Below are 22,429 nucleotides of genomic sequence, written 5' to 3'. Positions count from 1 at the left end.
TCCCAGCATGCTCCTTCAGGAGTCAATGGGCTAGTCGACCGCAAATATCAGGAGAGGGAGGGGCCGCTCCCTGGGCTGAGGCAGAGCTGGTGGCGGCTTCACTCGTAAGGGAAGTCGGCAAAGGGATAACGTCGCTCGGTGGAGACATGTAAAGATGGCAGAGCTACAAATGTTGCTCGATGAGGAGATCCCGGCCGGCAAGAAAGCGCTCGTCGAGAGTTACCAGAACCTGACCCGAGTCGCGGACTACTGTGAAAACAATTATGTACAGGTAAGCTAAAGCGCAGCTAACTCCTGCCGCCTTTTGTGGCGAAAAAGGCTGAGGATTCGAATGCTGGTTGGCACCGGAAATGTCGATAAAGAAAGTGGCTCGCGGGGCCGTGTTAACCTACTGCTCACTTGGCGCCTCGTAACGAGCCGCGGTGGGGATATTTGACGTGTTTACACGAAGGGTGTGTCTACTTTCCCCCTTCTTCGAATAATAACACGCCGTGTCGGTTAAAAACTGCCGACGCTTTGGAGGCCTGTTTTACAGCCGGTCAGTGAACGCGTCTCAGCTGTTAAACTTGTTTTTATTTCACATGGAGCCCCTTCAAAGAAATCGTTTAATCTCACATTTATGCGACGCAGTGCCAGCAGAACCCTTTCTAAACACTCTGCTAACCAACGGACCGCTTTAAAATCACCTCATCGTCCCACAAAAACGATGCGTGTTGTAGTGGAGCGTTCAGTGGCAACAAGTGAACTCCAGCGTCCCACTTGGGTTGTTGTTGCTGTTGTTATCTTCAATCCATTAGCTCGTTTATGATGAGACACATGCGTGGTAATCTGCGGAATGCACTGTAATTTATCTGCAAGCTTGAGGAATGTGTAGCCTGGTCAATAAAGCTTGGTGCTATTGATTTTCTCTCTCCCCCTTCTCTCCCCTCTTCTCCCCCAACAAACTTCTTGGTAGCTTTCATCCCTTCATGGCTGCACAGCTGCCCATTTAGTTTGACTTCATTTAGCTTCCACTGTATAGCTTTTAGGGCCATTTGGCGCATGAGTGACACTGGGGGTTTGTTTTTAAAAATGTGACAGTTTTGTTCAGTGAGCAAGTAACAGCAGGAAGAAGAGGCACCATTATCAACCAAGGGAGGGTGTGTCTATTCCAGCTGCACTCCCCCTCAGGATTCCCTGTAATTTCGTTTTCTTCCTAGGCCTGCTTGCTATAAGATTTGGCAGCGTGGAGGCACCGCTGCGAGGAACATTTGTGCCAATTATAGCCCTTGACGACCAGCTAAAGTGTTCTCTGGTCCACTTTGACGTCTTTGCGGATAATGTGTCCTTTCTAGAAACTTTTTTTTTGTTTGTTTTAGAAGACGTTTTGCTTTTCATTCAAGCAGGCTTCGTTTCATGCGACAAGGCTTAGTTAGGCTAGCACTAGGCGTCTTGGTCATCTCATCGCCACTGTCTTCTTCTTTCTCCCTATATTTGCTGTTGCAGACCTGTCACGCTACATACAGTACTAATGGTTAAAAAAATGTAAACAGCACAGAGACATGGTCCTTTTTTTATCTCTTGAATGTGAACAAACAGGAAAGCCGTCAAGGACAAAAGCAGGCGATTAATACGGGGCCACGCTGGCTCGATTATTGGGACACTTCCTGAGGAAACGCGAGTCAAGACGGCAAAGACAAAGAGTGCGGCACAGTCATCGCCGCATCCTTCTAAATGCTCGCTCTTCATCGTCTTATTTGAGCGCTGCTGGTGACACGCCGGGAGTATAGAAGAAGAAGAGGAGTGGGAGGAAGTTACGCCGTTGTAAAGGTTTGCAGTGACAAGTCGCTTCAAGCTGAGGCGTGTCGATGTGTCAGCACGCGTGTGCCCGTCATTGTGGATTTGGAACAGACCGACAGAGGGATCTTATGGAAAGTGCATTTTTAGTCCCGGCACATCACATCGCAAGCCGAGGAGCTTAACATTTTTATATATTTATTTTTCGATTTGAGTCTTAGTTTGAATGTGTCACGCCGATCACAAAATGGGGGTCAACTGTGGTTCCAAAATGTCAGGAATCTTCAAAGTTGGAAATGATCCCCGGGAATGATTTACGCTACTCCCAAAAAGCAAGCAGGACTGGGGTGAAATGGTTGTAGTATTTAAACCGTCCTCCTCGTCACGCTGTTGAACTTTTGACATCACGAGACCCAAGACGACGCCTGACAGTTGGCTGCGCTTCAAACAGGAAGCCGAGCTCGAGAGCCCCAAAGTCATCAGCAGGTTGCATCAGAGACTGGAAGAGTCATTGAAAGACAAAAAGCCAGGCTCCCCTGGAAATGTTTACGCATCAAACACCTGTTGTGAATTTTGCCATTCACTTCCTTGTTGTCGAACATCAAACTGTGCCAACGATACTGAAACAATAAGCCATTTCATGTGCCTTCAAAAGGTTACGTGAGGTCAAACGAAGATTACTTTTCATCTTACACGAATAAAATCGTGACTGTTCGAAATTTTCCACGAACATGAGAAAATTTTGAATATTCTTATAATATTCCTGACAGACTTAAAAAAAATTCCCGCTCCGTTATCCGTGTCTAATTTTCCCTGACTGCGTGGCCTTTACACTCCTTGGCCCACATCTACTGTGTTCCGACAAAGTGTGTGGCTTCCTTCCTGCTGGGAGCGGGACCGTCCAATTCCAAAGTCACTCGGCAAAGGTTAATAAGTTTGAGGCAAGGCCAAGTTCTCCTTTTGTGACACACCTAAGGAGTTTTTAATTGCGCTCCGGCAATCCTTTAAGGTCGCGGAGGCCTTCTGGCCTTGCAGTTGTCCGCCATCTGCCTTCATGTTGTTTGTTCTTCCAGCTGTCCTTGTCCTCTGTTTCCCTGTTTAGTATTTTTCTGCAGATTTCTCCCAAAGTCCTTTTGTTAGGAGAAAAGTATTGCTGTCACATTTTCGTCGTCCCATAAGATATGTTTTGGTCTTCTTGGTCTCCATCTTAGTTGTTACCTTTTGACGTTTGTTTTCCGTCTTATGTGTCCTTTATCTACAGTTTGCTTACGGTATTTTTCATTCCGTATTTGTTGTTGCGGAAGAACTACTATCCAAACTCTAAATTGGTCGCATCATAACATGCGTTTCTTGTCTTTGGCGTCATTTTCTTTGCCGTTTTCTTCATCGTTTTGCCACTGTCGTCATCTTTGTTGCTGCCTTTGTCATTGTTTTCTTTTGTCTGACTTCTTCATTCTTCTGCATTTGTACTCTTGGTTGTTAGCGACTTTGTCTTCAAATTCGTAGTGCTGTAACTTCCGCATTGTCTTGTTAGTTTGTCGTCTTTTTCAACAGTTTGCGTGTTCTTCTTTATTAATTTGTTTGGTCTGACGAAAAAAACGCTAAATACGGTCCTGACACAAATAGTGATGGGCAAATACCGATACCGGGGATCGTATCGAGTCGATACCTGCCTCATTTTAAAGTATCAGGTACTCTTTGATGCTCCCGATGCCAGCCACTGATACTTAAGCTATGAAAATGTGCAATCACTTTGAGGGGTGGCCATTTTAAAAAGTTGGGGCAATCAATTACATACCTTTTATTTCTACACTGAGTCCCGGCCCTTTAATTACATTACAATTTACAACTACAAAAAAATATGAGAGAGTAACTCTACATGGCAACAGGTGTCTGTCCTTTGACGTCATTAAAAAAAAAAAACAGCATGTCGTCATTTCCAACCCGAGCTGCTTCTTATCAAAGTCAAGGAAGAATTTAGTTTCGAATGCTAAGCATAAATGCAAAAAATAATCACACTTTTGTTTGGATTTCCTTGCTAGGAGCCTCCTTCCATGCGATACGGCGAAGCACAAGGCCTCGAATGCGAGTCGGTGTGAAGCCGCGCTGTAATCTCATGTGATTGGTCGTCCTAATGAGCTTCCGGATTTCAGACGGTTACATCAATCCGAGTTCAACAGCTGTCCGGCCGAGATTATAGTTGGCAGCAATCAGCCGTGCGTGCGTTTTCGTGTGGCCAAGAGCTTCGTGAGATCGCCAAGCGCTCCTTCCCCCGCTTTCGATGTATGTTTGACCTCTGAGCCGTTTCCTGAAGATATTTTGTGTCGAGATTTGGCATTTGTTAGGAGCTGCCGAGTTAAAACAGACAAAACACAACACGGTCTCCTCTTCCTCATCCTGAGTGTTTATTTTCTTGTCGCGGTCGTCCATGACAACCCGACCATCCGCACTTCAACAACTTGAGATGGATTCCAGACATTCCTGAGATTTCCTCGTCGTCGGTCGGGCCCTCTCTCTATATGTGTGGGAAGACGTTGCTGCGGTGTCAAGACCTTTCAACATGCCCGCACGCTGTACGGAGTGTCAAAATTGAATCTTGTGTGATTTGAGGCCAGTGTATTGAAAAAAAAACGCACACAATAAGGATGAGGAAGGGGGGGAGGTGATATGCACCCTCGAGTTTCTTTCTATGTGGTGTCTTGAGTGATGTCATTATGTCAGGAGGTCCGTTTCCTCTTTCTGCTCAGGCATCTGGGTGGAGACTCTTGGACAGTTTTGGGTCCCATGAGAGGAAGTCTCAACTTTTCCTCCTCTCCCGCCCCCGTCCGGAGATGATGGTTTCTCTGCCTGGCATGTTGTGGGGTGAAACATTGTACGACACTGACAGCAGGCAGCTCTAAATTTGGAGCAGGGCAGCGAAATATGAAGTGTGAGCGTATCTTCTTGTGATATAAATGTGCTGTACCTGCGAGATTGTGCACACGCTCCAAAATTTCACTTCATTCTTCTTGCCATATAATTAGATTCTTATCCTGCCTACCTCAGCTCCCAGTGGCAGGTTTATTGGGAGCGTACACACACACGCACGTCTCGCATTCCTCTCTTCTTTTTGCTTTTCAAACCAGATGAGGCGTCGACAGCCGCGGCGCTCTGCCGCGTCTTTTGTCTACTCCAAAACGAAAGACAAAAGTACGCCGGGAGCTCTGCGAAAAAGTCCACAAGAGTCACTCTACTTTGCGAGCCGGTGGATACAGCAACCGTGATGCCTCCAGATGTTTGAGTTAACCGAGCGTGTCCGTTGAGCGTGAGTGACGGAGTGGGTGGTCGCCCTTTTGACGCCAGAACGAGACGCTTGTTCCTCATTGAGCGTTGCAAAAGGGTGGAAAACTTGTGTTAAGTTTTCATGGGAAATTTAGCGGCAGAAAAGCAGAAACAAAAAGCTTCCTCAAGATAGAAAGCGGAGCGACGCTTCCAGGTTGAATGGGATTGGATGGTTGATGTCGGCCGCACGATTAACACGAGGCCCATGCGTTAACCTCAGCGTAACCCGGCAAATGAAAATTATGGAATCATCCTGCGTTCTATTCCATTCCCACTTTTCCTCCACTTTTTGCAGTCTCCTTAAGATGGAGAATAGACAGCTGACGATTGGGGAAAATAGTTATTGATCATCTTTTGTGTCAAATGTAATTTTGGGGCGGGCCAGTTTTGAATCAGTTCAGCAAAGAAATTCTGGAAGATTCGGTGGTGTTTCCTTTTAAATCCCAATTATTGTTCTACAAGGAGGAATTATGTTGACCCGATATTTTTGAGGCCAGCCAATGACGCGTCGCTATCTACTGTACCGACCGGGGAGGCGTTGACCCATTTTGTGAAGTGTAGCTGGAAGAGAATAAACATTGTCTGAGCGGGAAAATGTAGGCCAGCACTTGTGCACTGACAAGCGGGATTTAAGAGTCATGTGCTTGCGCAGGCTGAATCTGCTTCTTTCTCTTTTTATTTTATTTCTTTTTTTGTCACTGAGGTACAGTGACACCCACAGTTACCCACAGTCGCTTCTTTCAATGTCGCACTAATTATACATCCTAACACACATTCAGAAGCAGCACATCAACAGGTGTGAACACTTAACCCCGCCGCCCCCAGGGAGTTGCCGTCTTTGGATCAGGAGGTGTCGGGGGCGGTATGGGATATCCTGGCAATGCCGACCAGAAGCTCGTTTGGATTCACGTTTTTCTTCTCCTCCTGTCTTTTGTGTGCCCTGTAGGCCCAGGACAAGAGGAAAGCTCTGGAGGAGACCAAAGCCTACACCACGCAGTCCCTGGCCAGCGTGGCTTACCAGATCAACGCCTTAGCCAACAATGTGCTGCAGCTGCTGGACATCCAGGCCTCGCAGCTGCGGCGCATGGAATCCTCCATCAACCACATCTCTCAGGTCATACGAGCCCACACATTGACCACCGTTGTGCAACCAGAGTACCCACTTCTGCTTTTCGCTTCTCAAATTGTTATTTTGAACCACAGCGTCGCACCGTCGCGGTTTCCTTTACCGTCTTGTTTGAATGACTGCGCTTCTTTTGTTTTGCGAGTACAAACACACCACCCGGTGTTTGCAAACACGCCACGACACATCGGTGCAGCTTTTGGCACAAGCCTAGAAAGAAACCTGTTCGACCATCAGCGTCGAGCTGCGCTGTCAGTTCGTTGCTATTCGGAAGAACCATCTCTGTACTTGAGGATCGTTCCTTTAAAAAGTCTCCTGACGGCACAGCGCCATGAGAGGGTCAAGCAAATTAATCCCGGTGGAGAAGAAGGTGGCCGCACGCTCTCTCCACAGGGTAATCCATCGGCGTTTGAGCATTTAATCCTCCTCTGAAGGTGTGCGGGACCTTAGTTAAGGATTCAGGGGGCAAACTGCAGCTCACTATTGATGTGGCAGACACGGGCGGGGCAAAGCCATTTTTTGGGGTCAATGAGACTGACCAAATTCAGGAACATGCACATGGGTGACTGCGTACAATTTGTGCAGTTCCAAATTGCAATTTATCAGCCTTGGCGGAGGTCTGCGCTCCCCCCACCATCATTGGAGTCCTACTTGGAGCTGTAATAAGGCCCCACGAGTTTGAAGGTATATCGCAGATCTCTCTGAACCTTTCCCTTTTCTGCAGAAGCAGCACTCGTGCACGTGCAGGTAGTACCAATGAAGGTATTGAGAGCTCAGACAAGTTTAAAAAAAAAAAAAAGTGAGCTGCGGTCAATAGAAGTTTCACCATGACATCACACGCGTACTTTTCCGGGTGGGAGGAACTCCGATGGCATTGAGAAAACTGCACAAATGGCTTGAATAAGGATTCAAAACCTAATTTCAACGTATGACGTGTCGCCTGAATCGATATTGAGGGAAGTAACTTATTTTGAAGGGAGACCAAATTACGGTATATTTGAACAAGGTGACCGAGAAAGAGATCTGTCGGAAATTTTGACAGTTATCGTGATTATTTGGGGATTAGCTCATTAGTTATTTGTTTTTTTCAATGGCTAGGCGTGGAAGAAAGACTTGCCCCACAAGTACCTTTGTGCCTGTTGATTTAAAAACATGATGTAAACGTCTTTTACATGTGTTGTTGTCCCGTTGGGTCCAAACACAAGTTTCTTGTCCCGCCTCATTGCAGTATGGGTTGTGCTTTTCCCACGTTAGCTATCTTATGTTTTTTTTTCCTTCATCATTGTGTATCGCGTCAGGATTTTTTATTTTCCCCGCGATACACCGAAGGTCAGTTTTTCATCCTAATGGAGGCAAAAATGCACTTGGTGGGACTCGAGGGCAGAAGTGCAGTGGAATGAGGAAGTTGGCAAGCGAATAAACCAAAGACCTTGAAAGAAAGAAAAAAATCTCAATTGTTCACTTTCATTTCAGTGAATAGTTTCGAAGCCAACACCAAGGTCCTCCGACTTGTTGTGTTACCATGGCAACAACCCGGGTCAGCCTAGGGCAAGAATATAAAACGCAGCTCAAGATTGGTTCAATCGTTATCCGTGTTTTTTTAAGCAAGAGAAACGAAAAGACTTTTTTGGACTGTAGGGAAATGTTTTCGTCCACTCTTGTGTTCCACGAGCTGCAGCGGTGATGGAAGAGGAAGAGGTGGGGAGCGGGGGGTTTAAAAAAAAAAAAAAAAGCTAATCTTCCACTTTGACTTGCGTGTGAAGTGGCTGCTAAGAGGCCGCCAACAGGGAGAGCTTTGTGTGCGCAGCGGAGGCCGACTCCTCACACCAAAAACCTCGCTTGTGACACCGCCATCGACCACACGTGTGCGTGCATGTGTCCATCATGCGGCTCCTGTGCCAATTATTTCCCCCCCGCCCCCCCAAAAGTGAAGAAGTGGAGAAGTATTGTGACACTTAAATAGTTGAAGTGTCCAAAATTAATCGATTTGATGTCATGTCAAATATAATTGGACTTAAAACATGCCTTCGCTGAAAAATGGACGTCTGTGACTGTGGCGCTCTCGATTTAAATCGTAACCGGCAGCTTTACAGAGGCCACACATGCCGGGACTCCTCCGTCTGAGTCACTGTGAACAACACCAGGAATGGTCAAGAAATTGAAGGCGAATGTCTTTTGTCTGCGAGGTACTCGCAGGCCAAAAAAAAAAACCCTCAGGGCTTTTGATGGCAAGAATAAACATGAGACGTGAGCCATTTGTCCGGGTATGCGTCTTGTGACACGATGTGAAACCGGGGCAGGAAGAAGTGAGTCAGTCTCCGGATGTTGAGGAGGGAGGGGGGGAGAAAGAAAAAAAAAAGCACAACATGAATGAGCTTCCTTTTGAATGATGCCCCTCAAAGTAATTGTTGAAAGCCCAAAATAGGATTGGAACTGTCGTTCGTTGGAACACCTTCACCGGCATTCTAAACAAACCGAGAGGATTTGCTCAATTCTGTCCTTATAATCCCGCCGAGCGTGCCTGAATCATTTCCTGTTTGTGGTTTTTATTAGCTAAAAATGATTTTGATCCTGTGGCTACATTTTGCTACAGAAGAATGTGTAGAATCCGTCGCCCAGACACAATTTTTTTTCTTGAGCGAGTATCAAGACTTAAGCTTTGAAAATGGAAGTCGATGCTTCTGATGGCGTGGAGGCGACCGCCGCTGAGTGAAACCCATCTCAGAGTCTCGCGGCATTTTACTCCTGTCCTTACTGACCTCAATTTCCAAAGCACTGCGGGTGCGCGTATTTCGTCTGGTCGTACGCTGTCAAGTTAGGTTTGCTCAAGGTTTCGACATTCCGCTCCCGGCCTTTTGATTGGTCTAAGATTTATGGCCTCTAGCTGCTACTGGTGTGTGCGCATCCATCCATCAGCAGCCTGACCCGTTTTCCCAACGAGCCCCCTCGCTCCCCTCCGCCATTAATCTTGGGGGGCACCTATTTCGACTAGGGATGGACGTCTTTTGGAGCTCATGTGGGCTTTGAGTTATTCATTAATTCATTCACTCATCTTCCGAACCGCTTGATCCTCACTAGGGTCGCGGGGGGTGCTGGAGCCTATCCCAGCCGTCTCCGGGCAGTAGGCGGGGGACACCCTGAATCGGTTGCCAGCCAATCGCAGGGCACACATAGACGAACAACCATCCACGCTCTCACTCACACCTTGGGACAATTTAGAGTGTTCAATCAGCCTGCCACGCATATTTTTGGAATGTGGGAGGAAACCGGAGCACCCGGAGAAAACCCACGCAGGCCCGGGGAGAACAGGCAAACTCCACACAGGGAGGCCGGAGCTGGAATCGAACCCGGTACCTCTGCACTGTGAAGCCGACGCGCTAACCACTGGACTACCGGGCCGCCCGGCTTTGAGTTATTCTGCACCAAATTTCTGTACTGTTAGTGAAGCAATCCAAACACGAGAGGGATTTAATACGGGACCGTTTGAAACAAATAAAACATTGGATCGATTGCCCAGAGAAAGCCGGCGTTGCGAACTGAATGACGGCTTCCCCTCTGATCACCACCCTCACCAAGTACCCACCGATGTCATCCGCAGACGGTGGACATCCACAAAGAGAAGGTGGCGCGGCGGGAGATCGGCATCCTGACGACGAACAAGAACACGGCGAGGACCCACAAGATTATTGCGCCGGCCAACGTGGAGCGGCCTGTGCGCTACATCAGGAAGCCGATCGACTACGCGCTGCTGGATGACGTCGGACACGGAGTCAAGGTGAGAGCTCGTCACGTCACAGCAGTGGTCCCTAACCTTTTTTCTGTCGCACCCGCCGCTCCGTGGCCTCTCTTTGCTGTCTCTCGGTGATATTTACCGACGCCTTGCCGGCATTTGAAGGTGAACCCTTCTTGATGCATGCGGATGCGGCGGCGAAGTTCGCTCTGAGCTCTGTATATCCTTGTTCCTTTCTGGCCGTTTTGACATGCCTTCTTTCTGTCTCTCTCCTGTTTTTCCACCACTCCACCTCACCATTTGCCCACACTAAGTGGATGAAAGCCAAGGTAAGTCGTCTGTCACGTGACCCATTTTTCCATCCTGCATTTTAAAAAAAAATAGATTCTCCTTTTCACGTGGACTATAGAACACCATATCACAATTCTTGTCATGTAGTCCTTGTGTTTCCCCATTAATCAACCTCTTGATAATGACAAACAACCCCCCTTTCCCACCCCCTGAACGCCACAACCCTCAACCCTTGTCATTCACAATGTGTTGTTGTCGTCCTTAGATGCCACGTAGTTTAGTAATTTAAAAAAAAAAAAATATATATATTTTTTAAACTCAGCTCGCACACCCACGATGAGCATAGACGACCCAGACAAGGCCAAACAAACACGTTTTATTCCACCAGCATGCCAGACTTCCTCAAATATCGGCAAAGGGTGGTTGATTATTCAGCCGCCCAGGCGAGTGCTAATGTAATTTCAGATGAATTAAAATGCATTTATTACAGCGGTGGCCACTATTTCAGGAAATGTCTTATGTCTAATTAATTTGGATTCACAGACCTTGTAAATTAAGTTGTACTTTGATTGCTTTATCCTGACAACGAACGCTAGCACAGTGCAAAACTTCCTTGTTGGTGGTAATAATGATCTGCTTGTTTGGATGCACTTGTTTCATCAGAAGCTTTGGAAGGCTGAAACAAGTGCAGCTGTCAAACTGTGCTTGCTGCTGAAGAGTTGGCCTAAAATGAACCAGTAGTCTGCTCGAAAGGTGTGTTACTCTTTCTTTATTTTTATTTTTACTTGTATTTTTTTTCCCCCGTCAACCACAGCAGCACGGAAACAATCAGTCAATCCGAGTCGGAACGCTATCGCGGACCAACCCGCCAACGCAGAAACCACCGAGCCCGCCCATGTCAGGGCGCGGCACGCTCGGGTAAGACACTGTTAGTCACTGTGGAACACAACATAATCCCATCGTCTTTTAAGTAGCTCATGTGAAGTTTATATTGGTGGCATATTGGTTCCAGACCTACCCAGCATCAGTGAAATTCTTTCCACACACTTGAAACATTTAAAGTTATGAAAAGATACTTTAGAAAGTATTCCTCAGCACCACCTCTCACCCTCTTGCTCCTTCCTATGACATCTGTCCGAGCAAACAAAAACGCCCACTCACGCGTTTTTCCCAAATACGAGGCGGTGCGAAGCGTGCTTGCTTCAAGCTTTTTATTTGTCCTTCTCGGTAGTCACAAATGCAGTAATTGTATGAAATGCTAAGATTAAAGACACCCTCCCTGAACACACCACTTGCTGCTTGATTATTATTATTTTTTTAAAGCATTTATTTTTTGGTGGGGGCTTTTTCAGTCGCAACGCATCCTACAAAACTTTGGAGCCTGTGAAGCCCCCAACGGTGCCCAACGACTACATGACCAGCCCGGCCCGCCTGGGCAACCAGCATGGCGCGCAGCACAGTCCCGGACGCACGGCCTCACTCAACCAGAGGCAGCGCACACACAGGTAGGGGTCTAACATTGTTGGTTTTGGCTTTCTCTTTCTGCAACATAATAAAACAAGCGGGCACCAAAACGCAGCCTAATAGCCAATTAGCACATTGGTGCCGTGAAGTGAAACCTCTCAACTGAGGGGGAAAAAAAGCTTTGTATCAGTTGCAATGCTAACACAAGGATGAATTGCGAACGTTGCAGAGGAAGTTCTGGAAGCCAGATTCAAACCCTGAACCTCCGAACTGCGGGGCAGACATGCCAGCAACCACTAGGACACAGTGATGCATGCATGTTTTGCTGCCACACCTCCGTCGAGAGCGAAACACTCGTCTCGTTTGAAGTATGGGCTCGTTAGCGAAGGAAGGCGGCAGGCATGGATGCTCGTTTAAAATATTAACGAGCATCCAAGCCTGCCGTTTTTATGGGTTTTTTTGTTGTTGTTGTTTTTTGCAACAAATAAGGAGGCTAGGGGGAAGCGCTTAAACACAATGAGCGAAGGAGTGAGATGAAAATTGGACTGAACAAAAAAAAAAGTGTTGGCGTTTTTATTGTGCAGCCTGCGGAGGGTAAAACCCTGCTTTTTGTGTCATGAGTGCCCCGGGGCTCCACTGACATGGATCAGGGGGGGTGGTTACATAGATGGAAGAGTTTGGGGCGAGGGGGCCTGGTTTACTGCGATGGAAGGTGCTTGAGGGGTTTCAGGGGCATGTTAGTTGACAGTGAGGCAGAGAGATGGGGGAGGTAGGGGGCGGGGTCATCAGTTCAAAGCGCGACGAAAGTAGAAGAGGAGGTAGAGGAGGATCAAGGGTGACCCAACCCAGGGTCATACTCATTTGTGCTGACGCAAATGTGACACTTTGATGTCCTCTGCTTCCATTGATCGAATTCATGTGCTTGACCACAATGTTCATGTCATCCCCACATTTTGGACGGAATTTTCGGTGTTCAAATTGGGACAGCAGGCGGGAGTAACCACCACAACCCCCCCCCATAAACTGAGAGAAAATCCACCTGGCTCGGATATATTTAGTGCTTTTCATTGTGGCCCCATGTGGAAGTTTCTCGTCACCAGTGGTTGAAGTCCAAACGCAGTGAGAGGAAAAAGTTTGTGAACCCTTTGTGGGGGGGAAAAAGTGAACCCTTCTAATGCGAGTGTGTGTGGTGTGTCTCAGTGGCAGCAGCGGAGGGAGCAGCAGCCGGGAGAACAGCGGCAGCAGCGGCATCGGCATTCCCATCGCCGTGCCGACGCCGTCCATTCCCAACTCAGGATCAGGTGAGCTTGTTTGTGATTTCGACAAGGCAAAATGCTTTAATATGTCATTGGACTGTTTGAGATTTCAACTTCAGTATGGTGCCATGATAGGCGCCCCCCCCCCCCCCCCTGCCCACAAACACACACACACGCCAATATGATGTACGATCATAATGTGTTGCGTAAAGCCTGTTTACCCGACAGGGATTATGCGGAGTCCCATTGTGTTCGGAGAGCCGCGCGTCGTGGATGTGTGACAGTCAGTGTAAATAGGCCAAAGCTGCATTAAAGCAGCGGCGCCGCACATCGAATCGCACCCGGGGGTCGTTTCATCACATTCCCGCGCTCCGTGTCTGTCGCTCAGAGACCCTTTGAGAGTTTGCGCGGCAGCTTTTCGACCTCGCCAGCGCAGGAAGGAAGTGTCACCATGGAAACAGTGGCCCCAAGAAGGAACATGGGGCTGAGTGACGACTATCCCAAATAAGCGGCTTGTGTCAAATAAAAATGCAGGAAATTTGAGCGCATCGCAAATGAAAAATGCACTTTGACTTGACTGAAGTGGACTATCGTCACATATTATAAGAAACTGGGAAGTGTCATTAACTCATTCAGTACCAGACAATTCTGGACCAAGTCTGAAAAGACGTTTAAAAACGTCTTTGGGAGTGAATGAGTTTAGTCTAAACTTAAAGTCATTAGTCGCTTCCTACAGTGGACAGCTTATCAAGTTATCAGGTTACAGGGTGCATGAAAGGGTTAAATGGGCACTGCCTATTGAGTGACATCAGTAGCTGCAGTCACATGGTACAGCATCGTAGAAGAACAGTGGACGCAGGCTACGAAAGTGCGCTCCGCAGCAGCTTTTGTGCGACTGCTAATCTCATTCCTTTTCACTCATGCAGCAGCCTATCTGACGTTCGCTCGCAACACAAGTTAACTTTAGTAAATCGGGGCCCCAAGTCTCCTGCTGCTTCAAAAAAAAAGTAAAAAAAACAAAAACCTTTCCACAGTACCGTTCATGACCTCCCCCCCGGGTGCGCCTCCTCCGCCACCTCCTCTTCCTCCAGCTGGGCTCGGTCCACCGCCACCACCACCTCCACCTCCTCCCATAGGTGAGACCCTCAAGTGTGCCAGTCGTCATACCTGGCTCACGGTATTCGTCGGTCAGTCGGATGGAGCCAGGCCCTCAAACCAGTTCTCTCAATCTTGGTGGTGGTGGTGCTGGTGCTGGTGCTGCTGGTTGACTCTACTTTCTGTCTGTTGGCACACGAATGTATAACCGATTAGTTATCTTTTTCTGATGAAGCAATGCTGGTTGAGAAGGTTGAGAAGCATCATTTTCTTTGAGAATACTTGAAATGACATAAACATGACAAGGAAGAGATTTTTTTTCCTTTTACAATTTTTATTTCTCTCCTGAAATGTCATCTAAGCACCCGCGCTGCTTCCTTTTGATTGTCCGCATCTGATTCTAATCAGCTTGTTCACTGTTTTGGGGTCTCTTTGTCTCTGTCCTTCCTTCTTTCATCTTCCCGCTTGCTTTCCGGGCATTCCCCACCCGACCGATCCTTCCCTCGCCAGCGGTGGCTCCAGGGCCCGGCTTAGGCCCCGCCCCAATGTCGCAGTTCGGCACCATCTCGCGGCAGATTTCGCGGCACAACCCCGCCAACTCGTCCGTCTCCATGGTGTCGGCCACCGGCACCTACCGCCGGGCTCCGTCCGTCACCTCGCAGTTCTCTTTGCAGCAGCAGCAGCAGCAGCTTCAACAACAACAGCCTCATGTTAACGGGGGCACGCCCACTTACAGCCACAACTCAAGTAAGGCCCCCGCCAGAGTAAGGCCAGTGTAGTTTAGTGAGTGTAAATAATACTCCACTCGAGGTTCAGGACTTCTTATCCAAAGATTTACTTAACCACTCTGTTAGCGTAGTGTCGTGATAGTCTACGTACGGCTTCGTACGAATTAGTCATGTGAACTATTTTTACCGTGTCGGGCAAGTACTTGGGGATGCCTCTGTGCCATATTGCGTTCCCACGCAGAACATAGGAAGTCGGGTGCTTTCTGAAAAAGAAGAGGTGAGTTCCAAGATGGCGGCAAAATGTCATTGGGCATATTCAGTCGTTTGAAGCGAGCGCCAGAAAAGTACAAACTTTGATTGGAGACGCACCTCTTCAATGGATTGGACGCCTGTCGTCTTGAGTCAGGGTGGGGCAGCCTTTTCTTTTCCACTTTGGGTGACTGATGCTCTTTCTTTTCCATTTCGTTTTCTTTCTCTTTGTTTCTTTCCGCGTGCGTGCCCTTCTTCAGTGTGCGTGGCCCCCGCTCCTCCTCCCCCCATGCCCCAGCTGACGCCACAGATCCCCCTGACTGGCTTTGTGGCCAGGATGCAGGAGAGCAGTAAGTGTGAAGCCCATCATTGATTCACCCCCCCCCCCCCCCTACCACCACCACCACCACCCCTCTCCATCATCATCGTAGTCTGTGTTCCCAACTCCCAGCATGCATTGCTCTCCCTCCCTCGCTCTCTCTTTCTCGTCACTCACAAGTGTCACGTAGCTCCTCTCCAGCACTCTGCAACTATGTGACTAACTTAAACCAATGGTTTTCCCAGGCTCACACTTGTAATCTATTTGCCGCAGCAATGTTGTGGACGTCAAGTGTATTATGCTAGACCGGGCTGAGAAAGAAGTAAAATGTGTCACCACCTGGTGGTGTAAGCAAAAGTACATCTCGTGCACAGTCCAAAACACTGGGTACACTCGTACAGTACACTGAGATCCAAATTAGAGATAATCATCCCATCAATAAAAAGAATTGTTATATTTGATAGCATCAAATTCTCAGTGTAAGTGTGCCGAACGATCTGGGCATGTGTTGCTTACCAGGGACCTGTGAATAAATACATGTCAAAAGATTGATACAAATCTTGTTAATTGATGTATTTTTAAAAATAATTTAAATTGCTTCTGATTCTGATCCACTGCGAGTGCCTCCACTCCCCCCAAAAATAAGTTTATAATTTGAAAGATTCTGGAATCACTTGAAGAGTGATTCCAGATTTTTGGAATTTCCAAGATTTTTTCCCCTTTGGCCTGAGCACCAATGAGCATAAAGGTAAGTGATAGTTTCTAAAAATCTGCAAATGTCAATTCGCAAATACATACCTGTAAGACTGAATAGGTGTGTGTTGAAATAAAGTAGTTATTCTGGCTTCATTTAAAACATTTAGAGTACATTGTAAAATCCTGGGAAGGCTTTGCCCATTTAGTGCAATGGTGCAAAAAAAATTATTTAACCAACTACTGTATTGTCCTTGCATGGTAGCTGCATGATTAGTTGTCATGGTTTCAGTAGTGTTTTGTTCCCGTCCAATGAAAAACATGCATGTTCAGCTTGTGTATGGGTTTTTTTTCTTTGTCAAAAGGAAAAAAATAATAATACAAACTGTGGCTGTTATCCCTCAAATTTGCATGTGTCAATTGTGCATGCACATCGTCGTGCCGCTAACCTCAAAGTCCACAAGACATTGACGGCGTGTCGTTCTCCCTCCAGTCTCCGACACTCCGACTCCGCCCCCGCCTCCGCCTCCGGATGACATGGCCATGTTCGACGAGTCCCCGCCACCTCCGCCCCCTCCCCCGGTGGACTATGAGGAGGAGGACGCCTCGGTGGTGCACTACAATGACCCCTATGCTGACGGAGACCCCCATTGGGCACCCAAGAACTACATTGAGAAAGGTTGGTGTTGCAAATTTTCAACACCAAAATGCTCAATCAAACCACTTGATTTTTGCTTCATGAAAGTCTACTAGCTTAATGCTAGCATGTGATAGGAAATGACAACGTTTATGAAAACTAGCATAGGTGTTGCAGTGATTTGAACCCTTTCAACAACTGCAACTTGAACCATGTCGAGGTTTATTTTGTATGAAATGAAAAACATCACCTCGCACACTTATACGTAAACCGAAGAAGCTGAAATGTCATGTGTGTCTCCACCTCTTCCCGCCAGTGGTGGCTATCTATGACTACAGCAAAGATAAGGACGACGAGCTGTCCTTCATGGAAGGCGCCATCATCTATGTGGTGAAGAAGAATGACGACGGCTGGTACGAAGGTGTCAGCAGCGGCGTCACCGGCCTCTTCCCCGGAAACTACGTAGAGAGCATCATACATTACGCCGACTAAACCAGAACAATTTATAAGTAAGATGACAAACAATTTGGTCTATATTGGAACCCCTGTTGATTGTGGAGATACGTTGTAGTCCCACCCGCGCTATGGGGAGGACAATGCGCATTATTTTTTTCTCTCTCTCTCTCTCTTCCCAATCAACTGCTACTTTGCACACGTGGTGCAGCAACGCATACAAACAACACACACCCATTAAAAAACAGTTGCTTAACAGCCCGCAAATATACGGTTTGCATGAACGGTAAACTGAAATGTATAGCGGGGTCCACTGTATTTTTTTTTCCTGGGTGGGCGCACGGGCGACATCAACAGTTGAAGGATGTGGGGAATATGGCCGACTGCTTTAAAGGGGTTCGATGGGAATGATTTCTTTTAAAAATTTTGTGGATTTTTTTTTTCTTCCAGTCGGCGGTATTCTCTCTCTGTGCTGTAATTTGTCCAACTCAAAACTTCTTCCCTGAGAAAAGAGCAATTTAGAAGACAAAAAATATTACCTTCAGTTTATTGACCTTACGTTTGTAAATGTATTCACCTTTTTTTTTTGTATTACTGTTGAATCACTGAACTTGCAGAAAATGCAGATTTCGGGACCTCAGAAATTAAACACATTTGGCACATTCATGCATTTACATCCTTTAATGCAAAAACGAAAAAAACAAAATCCTGCCATGCAACGTTTACCTTCAGGTTCCCGATGGATTTGGTGGTGCCATGCTGCATGTATGACTAAATGACCAATGACATTGTCAAATTGAAGTGCTCCACAAACGAGGATTAGATGAGTTGCTAAGCATATGTACCGTACATTAAATTGTAAAAGAAATGAGGATGCCAACAACATTGTTTTGATGGCATCCCTGTTTCTTTTGCTTTTTTGGGGGGGTGTGGGAGGTATTTTACAAAATACACGGATGTTGCTTCGGAATGCAGCTGCGTGGAACTAGGGCATCGGGCATAACCAGATCAATAGCTAAAATGATAGTTTCGATTTTTCAATCGAGGCGTTAACGTTCACAAAGGGTGCAGCCGGCGCATGTTTCCGATCTCCCAGTTGCCTTGAACGCACCATCACTGAACTCGTCTTCGGATTTAGCACGTATGCCGTTAGCGCATCAGCATGTCGTCTTTTCACCCTGTTCAGGGGAATAATTGGCCCAACAAGTGCATTCTCGGTTGTTTTCTGGTGTACTGTGGTTTGCACGATGCTCGATATCGTCAAAAGCCGTCTAAAAAAAATAAAAATCGGGGCGAGGCGTTGCATATCGCTTTTGCCTTAACTCAGCCGTACACTTTGTTTGCATTGACCAGAGACGAGAGAAGACTCCTGTGTTTAGTCGTAACGCATTCAAGTATTGTACAGTACACGCTGATTTGCAACAAGAAGCCGAGCAGGGTGGACTGGCAGTTTGAAAACCAAACATTCCACATTCAACTTAACGCTTATGAACTGAAAGTTTAAAAAATATATATATGTATATATGACCAACTTTTTCTTATCCATTGATGAGCACCCACGTCCTAATTATCATTCAGATGTAAACTCAATGAGTTCTCTGATTAGGTATTTTCTTTTGTTCCTTCAAATTTGCTTGTGCATCAACAAGAAAATGTGGCTCCTCTAGTCAACTCTGCCCTTCATTGTATGTAAATTATGTTGATTTTAAAAAAACAACTAATGTACAGTCTTTTATAATAAACAATTCTGTGTACGACAAGCACGTGATGATTCAAGAACACACGGTATGTTTTGCAATAAAATAAAAAAAACTAAATGTTTTTATTGAGCAGTGGTTGCAGATGTTAAGGCCATGATTTGTTACACTTGGGACACTTGTCACCCTTCAGTAAGATTTCAAGTACGGACGGATCCGGAGAAGGAATGACTACATAGTACAGTACGTAGTGACATACTTTGCTCAGTGCTTCACTTCCATGCAGAGCATTAAAAAAAAAAAACCTCCACAACACACTCATACAGAGCCCCAAACATGATTTTTTTAAAATTATGAACACAGAAAATAGCTATAATATGCACACCAAACATACTGTGGCCACATTTACATGTGTGGGGCTTTGTACAGTTGCGAGTTTGTTAGGTATCTCAGCAATAATTATGCAAGTTATATACAACACTGTACATAAAGGTACCTAATAAACTGCCTAAATAGTGTGTAGCTGTCAAACATGATGCGACTCGCTCTTTGTGTCGAGGTAGAAACAGACGTCATTGATGGGGTTTCTCATGTCTGGGGGGTGTCCGTTACTTGTCCCTAGCAAGCACCATGTGAGTGAGCGCGATGAGGGCGTCCCTCTCAGCCGACGGCCGCAACCTGCTGATGTGCCTGATGGCTTCTTGGCAGTAACGCCGGGCGAGGAAGTTGGTCTGCTGCACGCCATCACTCTGCTCGCACAAAAAAAAAAATAATAATAATAATAATGCAGATGTAACAGTTTCTTCTATGTAGTCAAATAATTCATTTTGCTTGAAATTGTATTTCAAATTAACCAATTTACTCAGTTCAGTGCATATCTAAATGGTTTATTTGACTAAGATTTGATTTCTAATAAATAAAACAATTATTTAATCAGATGAATAGACTTGAAAAAATTAATTTAAAATTAATTTTAAAAAGTGTAGCCGATTTGTGGTACCTGCACGACGTACTGCCAGGCTCGGTCGACGTCCCCTTTGGAGCTGAAGCGTCTCATGATCATGGCGTGCAACTCCGGAAACTGACAAATTGAATGATAATTTTTTTATTAGGAAGAAAAAAAACTATTTGCTTATGGGTCGTGTAGTTTATAGAAACTAACCTGCTGACAAGCGAATAAAACGGGTCCCGTGGCCAAGCCCAACTTGAGATCGGCGGCCGACGGTTTGCCCAACTGACTGGCTCCCGCCGTGAAGTCCAGCACGTCATCCACCAGCTATGCACACATTAATTACTTCATTTTGACTACTTTTCTATTTCCAGGGGAAATGGGACAACTCGATTAATTTTATCTGCTTTTTTTAAACGCACACACACTTTTAGGTGCTCGCGATAATGTTGAAATCCTATAGATATGAATGTTATTTAACTTGTAATTGTGTGCGACTTTTGCATTGATTTTCAACACCTGAAAGGCGATGCCAACATTCCTTCCGTACTGGTAAGCGATCTCGTGAACGTCAGGGTCCGCATTGACCAGAATGGACACCTGTGACAAAAAGAAGAGAATGAAAAGGAGGGGTCTGTCTGCGTGCGCTCACGGGTGTGGTGCAGACAGAACGTACATACTGCTTTGCAACTGTTGGCGATGAGGCTGGCCGTCTTCTTGAAGGTTTTCTCCAGGTAGTGCTTGAAGCGCTCGCTTTCGTTCTCTTTTGAGCCCAGCTGCATGAATTCGCCTGCGTCGCAATAATTGCAATTTAATGTGATAATTTTTTTTCAAGGTCCGCTTCCTATGTATGTTTTTTTTCGAAACAAACAAAAGTGAATACAGTATACGCACACTTTTGTTAAGGACTTATTACCTCTGACTAGGTCCTCAATGACCTGCGCCAACACTTTAACCACGGTGATGTTGCCGATGCGAGCCAGGGCCATTGAGGCAGTTGACAGAATGAAGTCTCCTGCTAAGATGGCCTACAAGGACACGACACAGTCAAAATAACACGACGTGATAGACTGTGACCAGAGCGAGCGCTATTTCCTGCATACCTTCCTTTCGCCCCACAGGTCGTTGATGGTCCTCTTCCCTCGCCGCTTGTCCGAGCCGTCGATCACATCATCGTGCACCAGGCTGGCCGTGTGGATCATTTCTGAGATCATGGCCACGGCACGCTGGCCGGGAAGTAAGTCTCTGGATGACGGAATGGAGGACATGTCATACGCTACTCACGCCTAATGAACAGCCAAATGTGCGGGGGGGGGGGGGGGGGGCGTTAAATACCCTGCCCCGTTGCTGTGGATGTTGAGGGCGCGGGCCATCAGGATGACGATCATTGGCCGAATGGCTTTGCCCTTCCCGTCAAAGTAATAATCACATAAAGACTTGAGCTCTTCTTTAGACACAAACAGCTCCTGCGACAATATAGAAAACATGCGTGAGAGTGAGCAGGATTTCCGAATCAAGTGGCTCAAATCCATTTACGTTATTTACCTTTTTGATGTCATCGTATAGGCTCATCAAGTCTTTCTGAGCAAGGGTGAAGGGGTCTTTGGGTTTGGCATCGCTGTGAATCTTCCTACAGGAACACGCTGGATACTTGTGTCTGCATTGGGAACACAGACAATATTACAAATACAATAAAATAAAATCACAATAGAATCACGAGTGTCACCTGGCAAGAGATAACGTTGTGGACCTCTGATGGAAATTCTGGTTTAATTGAAACGATGGTGGTGCCTAAAAAAATAAAATAAATAAAAGTCATCAGGCACTTGTCTCAATGAAAAACGTGTGATAAACCCCCCGCCCCACACACACACACATATACTGTACATATTATATATAGCTATAGATATCATGTGAAATGTAAGGTAAAATCTAACAAAATAAATATGTGGGGGGAAAAGGACATTTGAGTATTAAGATATCCTTTATTTCCCCCGCACTGGGGAAATTTACAGTCTACAGCAGCAAGATTGTGGGTAGAAAGAAGAAGAAAAAAAACACTGTTCAATTAAGTGCAATATAAATACAAATATGGATAAGGTCGCAGTGCTATTACATATATATATATATATATATATATATATATATACATATATACACACACACACATATATATATATATATATATAGTATAGGACTTTGCATTCATTGGCAACAATTTCGCAAGTGACAAGGTGATTATTATTATTATTTTTTGTAAATGTCAATTAATGAATGACGTGTATCAAGTCAAGTTTATGACCACTAATCTAAATTATAGTGAGAAATGTTGAACATTATATCTGAACAGGAAATTATTTCTACCTAGATGACTGACAGCCGCATTTCACACTATGTAACCAGATGACCTTCCTTCCTTCCCTGTTTCCCCTTACCGGTGTGACAGCGACTCCCACCGCCACCGCCGCACACTCACCTCGTCACCCCGCCACGAGTTCGAGGGCGTCCGCCCGGCGGACGCGGGCTCGAAACTGAAGAAGTGCCACTGAGCTTCTCGGACAGTCGCAGCGGCGCGACCGACGGTCCACCTCTGGCATTGCCGCCACAGTGGGCCCGCCATGTTTGCCGTGGCGAGAACGGCGGCAGGA

At 46.3% G+C, this 22,429-nt stretch overlaps 2 protein-coding genes across 14 annotated transcripts; one reads left to right on the top strand and one right to left on the bottom strand.

The window, feature by feature from the left end:
* Nucleotides 1-40: 40 nt before the first annotated feature.
* Nucleotides 41-17,801, top strand: abi1a (abl-interactor 1a). 13 transcript variants are annotated; one of them, XM_052053950.1, is made up of 13 exons: nucleotides 103-271; nucleotides 4,524-4,705; nucleotides 6,044-6,211; nucleotides 9,819-9,995; nucleotides 10,265-10,279; nucleotides 11,056-11,159; nucleotides 11,594-11,746; nucleotides 12,906-13,006; nucleotides 13,996-14,097; nucleotides 14,567-14,803; nucleotides 15,294-15,383; nucleotides 16,539-16,724; nucleotides 16,999-17,801. In XM_052053950.1, the coding sequence occupies exons 3-13, from the start codon at nucleotides 6,182-6,184 to the stop codon at nucleotides 17,172-17,174; spliced, it is 1,371 nt and encodes a 456-aa protein (XP_051909910.1). In that variant the 5' UTR covers nucleotides 103-271; nucleotides 4,524-4,705; nucleotides 6,044-6,181; the 3' UTR covers nucleotides 17,175-17,801. The 13 variants fall into 13 exon arrangements, with proteins under 13 accessions (XP_051909902.1, XP_051909901.1, XP_051909904.1 ...); XM_052053942.1 differs by lacking the exon at nucleotides 4,524-4,705 and having other exon boundaries at nucleotides 41-271; nucleotides 11,059-11,159; XM_052053941.1 differs by lacking the exon at nucleotides 4,524-4,705 and having other exon boundaries at nucleotides 42-271.
* A 1,124-nt stretch (nucleotides 17,802-18,925) lies between these two features.
* pdss1 (prenyl (decaprenyl) diphosphate synthase, subunit 1) lies at nucleotides 18,926-22,408 on the bottom strand. Its single transcript, XM_052053960.1, is given in 11 exon segments — nucleotides 18,926-19,581; nucleotides 19,833-19,913; nucleotides 19,995-20,108; nucleotides 20,301-20,419; nucleotides 20,422-20,571; nucleotides 20,698-20,809; nucleotides 20,885-21,026; nucleotides 21,117-21,247; nucleotides 21,327-21,438; nucleotides 21,508-21,572; nucleotides 22,258-22,408. Coding segments are annotated over 11 exon segments (1,311 nt in total). The 5' UTR covers nucleotides 22,402-22,408; the 3' UTR covers nucleotides 18,926-19,440.
* Between the last annotated feature and the right edge of the window lie 21 nt (nucleotides 22,409-22,429).

Source organism: Hippocampus zosterae, chromosome 20 (assembly GCF_025434085.1).
Source record: "Hippocampus zosterae strain Florida chromosome 20, ASM2543408v3, whole genome shotgun sequence".
Classification (NCBI taxonomy): domain Eukaryota; kingdom Metazoa; phylum Chordata; class Actinopteri; order Syngnathiformes; family Syngnathidae; genus Hippocampus; species Hippocampus zosterae.
This window is presented reverse-complemented; position numbering and strand designations above follow the sequence as displayed.